The sequence below is a fragment of the Bufo gargarizans genome, chromosome 1 (assembly GCF_014858855.1).
Source record: "Bufo gargarizans isolate SCDJY-AF-19 chromosome 1, ASM1485885v1, whole genome shotgun sequence".
In the NCBI taxonomy this organism is placed as follows: domain Eukaryota; kingdom Metazoa; phylum Chordata; class Amphibia; order Anura; family Bufonidae; genus Bufo; species Bufo gargarizans.
In genome coordinates, this window is record NC_058080.1 from 657,367,018 (window position 1) to 657,377,613 (window position 10,596).

Consider the following 10,596-nt stretch of genomic DNA (forward strand, 5'->3'; position numbering starts at 1 on the left):
TTCTAACGATAATCAGCACTAGAGATGAGCAAAGCGACTTCGGATGCAACATCTGAAGTCGCTTTGCTAAAAAATCCATATGGAGATTTGTCTCAGTACAGTATTAGAATGTATGGGCTCCGATGAGCCGGAGTAAGTCATTCATGTAGTCGAGAGAGACTTCGGTAATTGATTATTACAGCGAAAAAACCACTTCACGCGGAAAACTTACTTCGGCTCATTGGATACATTCTAATACTGTACTGAGACAAATCTCCATACAGTATTATAATGGATTTTTTTACCGGTGACTTTGGATGTTGCATCCGAAGTTGCTTTGCTCATCTCTAATCGGCATCTGATGTATTTGGATGCCAATTATCTTCCTCCATCAAAGGCCTCTTTCACACATCGCATATCCGCTGACTTTAAGGGTCCATTCACACGTCCGCGACTTTGCGGAACAGGTGCGGACCTATTTATTTCCGCATTTCCGGACACGCAATTCCTGATCTGCCGAGTCGGACACTGTAGGAGGCCGGAGAAGACCTGAAGCATGAAAACTCTGCCAGAAGCAGGAAAAACAGCGCGCTGTACCAGAGAACTTCCGGTAGGTATAAAGGTTATTTATAAAAACTTAATAAAACATAAAAACAAGCAACGCGTTTCAGTGCCAGTCCACTACATTCATCAGGCAACCGTGCCTGGTGAAGGTGGGGGAACTCCACTGAAACTCCGCCTGATAAAGGGGGCGGACGCCACTGAAATGCGTTGCTTGTTTTTAGTTTTTATAAATAAATGTATAACTACCTGAAGTTCTCGGGGGCAGCGCGCTGCTTCTCCTGGAATACGGACGACACAAGGACGGTAATAAACATACATGGAACAAACACAGATCTTCCACGGACATCTTCTTGGATGAACCCCTGACCGTCACGGATGTCATCATGGACGTGTGAACGAGGCCTATCGTGCACTTGGTATCTGTGGCAGTAATATATGTCTGAGGAATATTACACCTTCAGGACTGACCATGTGCCCCAGTAATGTATAAGTGCAGGAATATAACAGTGACTGGACTAGCAGCCTCCTGCCATCTCAGAGCCGGTGTGTTAGTGATGATGGGACCTGTAGTTCCACACGTGACCCGTCTGGAGGCAGACAATGTCACCTCCTCCAGGCACGGGGGCCCCCTACTGGTGAAGAAGGCAGCGCACTCATGGTACAGATACTCACCGGCACAACAACGCTGCCACTCCTGACTGTTCCCTCACACCGCGGCCGCTGCACTTCTACGTCACCGTCGCAGAAATGACGTAGACGCCGAGTTGAAAGATGCCGCTGACGGCTTAGCCTGGTGAAGCCGACGACGCCATCTTTGATGTGGGCACAGATCGCATTAACCTTTAGTTTCCCAGTATGATACCTCTAGATATCGTGACACTGTAATAACACGTCAGTCTCATTTTAAATTGTAGCCTTATATTAATTATATCCAACCGGACGAAGCGTCCCTCGGCTATGACGTCACGTAGCCCCGCCTCCCGCATGAACGAGTTTATGGTGCGCGGAATACAGCGTGTGACACCAGTACTGCACGTGACAGGGAGAGATCGCGTGTGACCATGAGGCGCCCCAATATACTGCTGACTGGTGAGTGCAGCGTACCCCCATACCGCCCCACTACTGGCAGGAGAGTACAGTGTACCCCCATACCAGCCTACTACTGTCAGGAGAGTACAGTGTACCCCCATACTGCCCCAATACCAGCCTACTACTGGCAGGAGAGTACAGTGTACCCCCATACTGCCCCAATACCAACCTACTACTTGCAGGAGAGTACAGTGTACCCCAATACCAGCCTACTACTGGCAACAGAGTACAGTGTACCCCCATACTGCCCCAATACCAGCCTACTACTGGCAGGAGAGGACCGTGTACCCCCATACCGCCCCAATACCATCCTACTACTGGCAGGAGAGTACAGTGTGCCTGCATACTGCCCCAATACCATCCTACTACATGCAGGAGTGTACAGTGTACCCCCATACCACCCCAATACCAGCCTACTACTGGCAGGAGAGGACCGTGTACCCCCATACCGCCCCAATACCAACCTACTACTTGCAGGAGAGTACAGTGTACCCGTATACTGCCCCAATACCAGCCTACTACTGGCAGGAGAGTGCAGTGTACCCCCATACTGCCCCAATACCAACCTACTACTTGCAGGAGAGTATAGTGTACACGTATACTGCCCCAATACCAATCTACTACTTGCAGGAGAGTATCTCATCATTACTTTTAGGCTATGTTCACTGGGCTGGCAGAGGTTTGTGGCAGTCCTGTCAGTACTCCTGTGTGCAGAGCAGTTCCTTCCATCTAAATCCCTAAAAAACAGACGGGCCCCTTCATGCGGTGGATCAGACTGTGCATGAACATCACAATGCAAGTGTGAAGAGAGCCTAGCTTGTTGCTGACATACAGGCATCCACTTCAAAGCCCGAGGCTGCACTACTTCCAGGCTATTATACCTTATACCCTCCTGTCAGCTGCAGTGTTAGGCCCCTTTCACACAAGCGAGTATTCCGTGCGGGTGCAGTGTGTGATGCGAACGCATAGCACCCACACTGAATACGGACCTATTCATTTCAATGGGGCTGTGTACATGAGCCTTGTTTTTCACACATCACTTGTGCGTTGCAGCATGTTCTATATTCTGCAAGCTGGCCCCATAGAAGTGTATGGGGCTGTGTGAAAATCGCATCCACAAGCAAGTGCGGAAGCGATGCGTTTGTCACGGATGCTTGCTAAGGGTACTTTCACACTTGCGGTAGAGGATTCTGGCAGGCAGTTCCATCGCCAGAACTGCCTGCCGGATGCGGCAATCCTGACGCAAACAGATGGCATTTGTGAGACAGATCTGGATGCGGATCCGTCTGACAAATGCATTGAAGTACCGGATCCGTCTGTCCAGTGTCATCCAGAAAAAACGGATCCGGTATTTTATTTATTTGCATTTTTAAAGGTCTGTGGAAAACCGGATCCGTTTTGCCGGAACACTTAATGCCGGATCCGGCACTATTACATCTCAGTGGAAATTAATGGCATTCCGCCGAATGTTCAGGATTTTTGGCCGGAGAGAAAACTGCAGCATGCTGCGGTATTTTCTCCGTCCAAGAAACATAAGAGGGACTGAACTGATGCATCTGGAACGGAACGCTCTCCATTCAGAATGCATTAGGATAAAACTGATCAGTTTTTTTCCGGTATTGAGCCCCTAGGACGGAACTCAGTGCCGGAAAAAAAAAACACTAGTGTGAAAGTAACATAAGAGATGTTTGTAAACCTTCAGTCTTTTATCACGTGCGTGAAAAACGCATCAATGCGCATTTCACCCGCGTGATAAAAACTGAACGCAATTGCGAGCAAAACTGAATGAACTTGTATGCGAAATCGCGCATTTTTAACTGAACGCATCCAGACCTAATTCCTATCGCTCATCTGCAAAGGGCCTTAAAGTGACACTCATTCTTTTTTTCTTATTTGTGTAATGTATAGGGGCAGTGATACTGACCATTTTTGTAATATACTTTAATTACTGAAATCATACATTTCTGTTAGAAAAATAGCTGTAAAGTGGCCTATTTTGAGCCTTAGCAACGCTCCTCTGTCTTCTGCGTACATAACAGTGGAGACCTGCCAGAGGAGCGTTGCGAAGGCTCAAAATGGGCCAATTTACAGCCATTTTTCTAACAGAAATGTACAATTTCAGTAATCAAAGTATATTACAAAAATGGTCGGTATCACTGCCCCTACACCTTACACAAATAAGGCATTGTGTGCGTCCAAATCGCCACCTAAATCTTTATCTGCCTCCTTCCTGGTAAGAAGAGTGGCTGATATTTCTGTATAATGGTGAGCACTGGTGTAGCTGGTGAGAAGTATTCCTAGACCCCCTGCAGCAGATAAAGGGGACGTGCTGAGATCAGAATCGGTTCAGTCCTATTCTGCGGGCCGGAAACTTCAGGTGATCATATAGAGGTGGATAGAAATTCTGCCTTTGTCTTTTTATGGTGGGTCTCTTTTAAATGTTAATTGACATAAGACTACTATAAGCCTTTTCTTGATGTTTTTCAGGTACCCCGGGTGTTGGAAAGACAACCCTGGGAAAAGAGCTGGCAGAGAGAACAGGTCTTGACTATGTCAATATTGGCGATTTAGCAAAAGAAGGTAAGCTGCCAGGAGTAATAAAAGGAATATCCGGGACTAGAGCTTTCTTATTTTTTGCTATAAAAAGTGTGATTTTTATCTTTAATTATTATTATTTGCAATAGCATGTCTGTAGGGAATATATGATAGAGGGGGACACCGGGCACCACCTAAATATTTAAATGGGTGCAATCTGCATGCATATATAAGACCATTGTATTAAAGAGCAGAAGGCGCGTGCCCAGACAGATGCACACCAAAAGATCGCCATTTAATATGTGGAACTCTTTATTGAGAACCAACAAGTTTAAACCAGTTAAAAAGTCAGACACAGGAGATCTACATTAAATGTATGGAAAAGAAGAATCTCCACATGCAGCACAGTCCATGATAAGACAATCGCCAAGAGTCCATGAAGTAGCGGTACATGATGAGGTATAAATGTATAATCGATAGTATTATATGCCACAGGTCATGATTGTAACAAATAACATTTTATTTGAGCCGAGTGCAGTGTGCGGCAGCCTCTGTCCTCCTGAATGTCAAGAGGCTGCAGCACATTAGTTAAAAGCACATAAAAAAAAGTTTAAAAAATCAAAAACAATAAAAAAAAATAATCTATTCACCTTTCCCCAAAATGTAAATAAAAATATGTAAGCAATAAAAAAAACACATCATGGACATGGCCACGTGCGAAAACACTCGTACTATTAAAATATAAAAATATTTATCCCATCCGGCAAACAGCGAAACGGGGGGGGAAAATAGTCTAAATGGCCGACTCGCTGTTTTTTGGTCACTTCACCTCCCACAAAAAATAAAAAGTAATCAAAAAGTCATACACATTCCAAAATGGTAGCAATAAAAAAAGTACAGATCGCACCGCAAAGAACGAGCTCTTATACAGCTCTGTACACATAGCTACAAAAAAGTTATCCATTTGGAATTTTTTTCCAGCTCCCCACTTCATTGTATGCAAAATTAAATGGTGGAACGTGTCTCGCAAAAATGCCAGCCCTTGTACGGCGATGTAAACAGGAAAATTAAAAAAGTTATGGCCCTGGAAAGGCATGGAGTGACAAACAGAAAACCCTCCGGGGCTGAAAGGATTAAACTGCCTTTTTACAGGTAAATAATGAAATTCGAGAAAGCACTACAGTACCTCCATCTATCCTATGATGCCTTAGGGTCCATTCACACATCCATATGTGTTTTGCGGATCCACGGATCCGCAAAACACGGGCATCGAAAATTTGCGGACCGCACATCGCCGGCACTATAATAGAAAATGCCTAATCTTGTCCGCAATTGTGGACAAGAATAGGACATGTTCTATTTTTTTTTTCGGGAACTAAATTGCGGGTCCGCATTTCCGGATCCAGACAGCACATCGTGTGGCCCCATAGAAACAAATGGGTCCACAATTCCGTTCCGCAGAATGCGAAACAGAGTTGCGGACGTGTGAATGGAGCCTTAAAGTAACAGGAGACCAGACACACCCTTTAATTTGCGCCCACGCTGTTAATTGTAAACTAGGATCCGTATTTTCTGACTCTGGATGCAGCCTCCGAGCCACAGCCTAATATTTAGTGTAATATATAATCACTTGAAATTCTAATGAGCTTTTCAAATTTGTGGGTTTAGTTTTTTTAATGAAAGAAGATGATATCTTTTGCCGTGCAGTGTGTTGTGCACTCTATGCAGATCAGAAGAAAGCGAGGGTGAATTTTCATTTTCATATCGAGCCCAGTGTCCTCCTTCCAGGAGTGGTATTGGGTAAAGCCGATGAGGACTGTAATTATAAGGCTGCTCCACCCAGAAAAAAAGAAAAAAACATGAGAAAATTGGTTAATGCTAGTAAATCCCAGTCTGATGTCTCCGTGGATGATTAGTCAGCACTTGAGTGTTATCCTTTAATTATACAGATTTTTCAGCATTCACAAGATGCTCCTGTTAGATTGTAAGAGATTTCATTCTACAACGGCACCAGGCGCAGCCCATGTTGGTCACTATGAGATGAAGCCACGACTAGACGTGGGCCATAACACAAGTGTAAAGGAAACCTTTATATGATCTGGACCTAATGTAGCATTTTATACTAAAGTTCTCCACTTGTCCATATGTCTACCCTGCATGCAAGTATTTTTAATATCCTAGAAGGGGAAATGGCGTTAGAAAAGCAAAAGAATGCGTCTCTCGTAAACCATTGCGCCTCGATCTCTGTTTTTACAGGCAACCTGTATGAAGGTTTCGATGAAGAGTATGAGTGTCCAGTTCTTGATGAAGACAGAGTAAGTTGTAATATATTATTTTTAAACCAGACTTTTTTTTTTTTTTCCATCTTGTTTTAGCTGTTTTCTCATAAAATACTTTTTAATCCCAATAAATTTTGGTAACACGAAACACGTGTCAGTATCAGTCTGAGTGTGAAAGTGAAGAGGAGGTAAAACTGGTTTCGGCATGGTTTTTGAGTCGTTTCAGAAAACCTTGCGTATATCAGTAGTACAAGCGTCTTCCTTAGGAGCCACTTCTCCTCCCCCCTGCATCCTGGACTAGAGGTAGCCATATATGTTAGGCCTCATGCACACAACCATTGTTTTGGTCCGCATCCGAGCCGCAGTTTTTGATGCTTGGATGCAGACTCATTCACTTCAGTGGGGCCGCAAAAGAGGCAGACAGCACTCAGTGTGTTGTCTGCATCCGTTGCTCTGTTCCGTGTTCCGTTGCGGACAAGAATAGAATAGGCAGTTATATCAATGGCTGTCCGTGCCGTTCCACAAATTGTGGAACGCATACGGACACCATCCGTGTTTTGCGTACCGCAAAACACACAATGGTCGTGTGCATGAGGCCTTAGACAGAAGTAGGTTGATGGTTGAACAAACACTCATCTGGTGATCTTTTTGCAGATACGCCCATGCACATTTTAGTCCATATTGATTGTTATAGTTGTCCAACCTGTCCATAAGTGGTCAGTAGAACAAGGCGATGGACAGAAGATCTTTCAGAGAACGTTTTTTCAAATTATCACCTTTCATTCACGAACAATCTTTCTTTGAACAAAAGATCTTGCTTCCGACTAGCGGACGAAAATACTACATAAAAAAAAAAAAAGATAACTGTCATCGATTCATCGGTCAGTTAAAACGATTGTTCATAATTAAAGGGCACCCGCGGCAGAACCTATTTAAGCTGCTACCTTGTCCAAGATGCCAATAGGTCCCAATAAATGCTAAAGTACAGGATTCATCTACACATACTAACATGAGAGAGAGAGAATCACTGAATTCAAGAAGAGTTTGTTTTCTCTAGCTGCAATTTCTTTTGAGCCATTTTGTTTCTTGCAGGTGATTGATGAGCTGGAGGACAGAATGAGTGAAGGAGGCGTCATTGTAGACTATCACGGCTGCGACTTTTTTCCAGAGAGATGGTTCCACATAGTATTCGTTCTGAGAACAGACAATTCCTTATTATATGAAAGACTGGAGAGCAGGTAAATGCTACGGTGATAGAGATAAGAAAGGGGTATTCTCATCTTAAACTTTTATGGAATAATATAGGACTCTCACCTTTTAGCAGAATGTGGCGGTCTAGTTCCCTGATTCTCGGCAGCTGCAGTCCCTTTTCTTCTGCAAAGTGATGAGGATCTCACAAAATCCCAAACTTCCATTCTCTCCCCAAATACACGTCGGGGAAACGAGGATCAAACAAGAACGGGTGTTATGGCTTGCCCTAACAGAAGGCTCCATTTACACGCCCGCAACGTGTTTTGTGGATCCGCAAAACACGGACAGTGGCAATGTGCGTTCCGCATTTTGCAGACCGCACATTGCCGGCACTATAGAATATGCCTATTCTTGTCCGCAATTGCGGACAAGAATAGGACATGTTCTATTTTTTCCGGAAACTGAATTGCGGATCGTGCTGCCCCATAGGAATGAATAGGTCTGCAATTCTATTCCGCAAAATGCGGACGTGTGAATGGACCCTTAGTGGCACTGGAGCAGCCATTGATTCCCATGGGAGAGTCTGACCATAGCTGGTGAAACTATCACAGGCGAATATCTAGTTTATGGTTAAAAAAAAAAAGTGGAGATAGTTGCTCAAACAGTCTGATAAGTACCGATGTGGTGCTCACCCCTCGACACACCCCAAGTTGCAGAAGAAATATACAAGTAAAAAATAGGGAGGCACTCTACTACCTGTAACTAGTTGGACAAAAACACTTGTGCAAGTGTTTGTATAAATATATAACATTTATTATTTACAAATATATAGTATAAATTGTAACCCCCTAATTCCACGCACAACCGGCTCCGGCCTAACACGAAAACAACCACTAGTTTACAATTGGATTTACATGTTTCCGTTCTTTGAAGATCTGACTTGTCAGCTCGTTATTATGTAAGGTGATTTTTGGATGGGGTGGAACCATTCCTTTACACCATGGATATAGGGAGAGGCCATTGATACCTATACTAACAACAAAGGCTCCAGTTTACACAAGGAGGTCACATCTTTTGGCATCAAATTCATTTTAATTGTTTTTATTTAGGGGATACAAGCAGAAAAAGCTACAAGACAACGTCCAATGTGAGATTTTCCAGACTATATATGAAGAGGCTGTGGAGTCTTATCGAAAGGAAATCGTCCACCAGCTGCCCAGTAACACACCAGACGACCTGGAGCAAAACATGGAACAGATTTCCCAGTGGATTCAGCAATGGATGAAGGATAACAACTGAATAGTGACAGTGGACTGCCTTTCACGTTATTAGGTGTGATTGCTGTGCTGATGCGGGTTTCTACATTCACTGCTATTGCAAACACATGATTCAATGTACATACTGTAAATGGTTAGAATTTATGCCAAATATCCAAAGATTTGGGTTTGGAGGAATAGACTGAACCCCCTACTGTAGACGTGTATAATATTCCCCTTTCTTATTCCGTTCCCCTTTTCTACACCATTTGATGTAAGTAGCGCCCCCTGTTGTCTGTCTTTTGTGACACAAAGAAATATTTAACCTATAATATTTTTTGCAAAGAGAAACATAAAACTTTTCTTTATGTGGACAAATGGTGGCAAAAGTGCATCGGTCATGAGTCTGGCACTTTACAGGACATTTGTACCCAGACGTAAAAATGAGCATACCCTCAAGACTTCATGATTTCAGGTCAAAAGTCACATGGGAAACCGGGCGGAAAATCTGCCATGTAATACAGTCCCAGCTAGGTAGATAAGATTTCCAAAATCTCATGTACAAGATGCGGAAACTGACCCAAGGTGCGGATTTTGCAATCTGCAGTGTGTACATTGTTTAGGTGGATTTTCAGTGCAGAGTTCACCTTTCGCAATGCATAGGGTGGGATCTGAAGCAAATCCGCCTGCAACACATGGAGGTTTCGGTACGAAAACCGCATGGAAAATTCACATAAACTACACTGCCATGTGCATGTACCCACAAACAGTTAATGCGTTTTCTGTGCTGTGTAATGGAAGACCCATTAATATGAGCTCTGGTATAGTTGTACAGCTGGTGCCATGTAAAAGAAGCCCTGGCTTTAGCGATTCATGGTTATTTGTTAGAGCCATTTGGTACCTTGTAGTGCCCTCAAAATGAAGCCTCTTGTAGAGACCCTGTTTGGTAATTGGCCATCTTGGGATACAGGTGTGCTTTACATACTGCACACACTACCGCTGTAGCACTTGGAATCTGTGCGTCCAAGACTCTTATCACGTAATGATGGGTCTGGAAAATGGTGCTGCGGTGTATGCAACGAGAACCTGCAGGTAATATGCCTGACAACTCGACGGAAATCCACTCTATCAGATCTTGTAATATTGATGGTTAGAGGCCTATACAGTGCCAGGAATACTGTGCGAGTCGATGGTGGAATAAATCGGTGATATTCTCATTACTGCATTTGATTTTTGGTTCGATAAACCCCAGATTACACACACAATGAAACTACATTGAAAGTTGACAAACTTTTTTTTTAATACACTGCATTACCTACATGGTTTTGATTTTGAATTAGGCCTTGTTTAGATGGACTTAATGTAGGAACTAGTGATGCGTGAAGCGAGCTTTGGGTGCTTCATCAAAGTTGCTTTGTTTAAAACTTCGGATTAATACTGTACAGAGATCCGTCTCCGTACAGTATTAGAATGTATGGGCTCCGATGAGCCGAAGTTAGTGATTTACAAAGACCCACGATTTTTACAGTGGAAAACCACTTTAAAACTTGGAACCGAACTCTGCTGTTTTAATCCGAACTAAGTTTTGAACAAAGCGACTTCGGATGTGGCATTCAAAGCTCACTTCGCTCCTCACTAGTGGGCATATATTAGCATCCATATTATAGACCCAATTCCTGGTCTCACTGTGGGTCTGATGATCC

General features: G+C 43.6%; 1 protein-coding gene across 1 annotated transcript; it reads left to right on the forward strand.

Annotated features, from left to right (window-relative positions):
* The first annotated feature begins 1,519 nt into the window (after positions 1-1,519).
* AK6 (adenylate kinase 6) lies at positions 1,520-10,110 on the forward strand. The gene is made up of 5 exons (XM_044291703.1): positions 1,520-1,632; positions 4,120-4,212; positions 6,424-6,482; positions 7,539-7,684; positions 8,747-10,110. The coding sequence occupies exons 1-5, from the start codon at positions 1,605-1,607 to the stop codon at positions 8,934-8,936; spliced, it is 516 nt and encodes a 171-aa protein (XP_044147638.1). The 5' UTR covers positions 1,520-1,604; the 3' UTR covers positions 8,937-10,110.
* Positions 10,111-10,596: the final 486 nt, after the last annotated feature.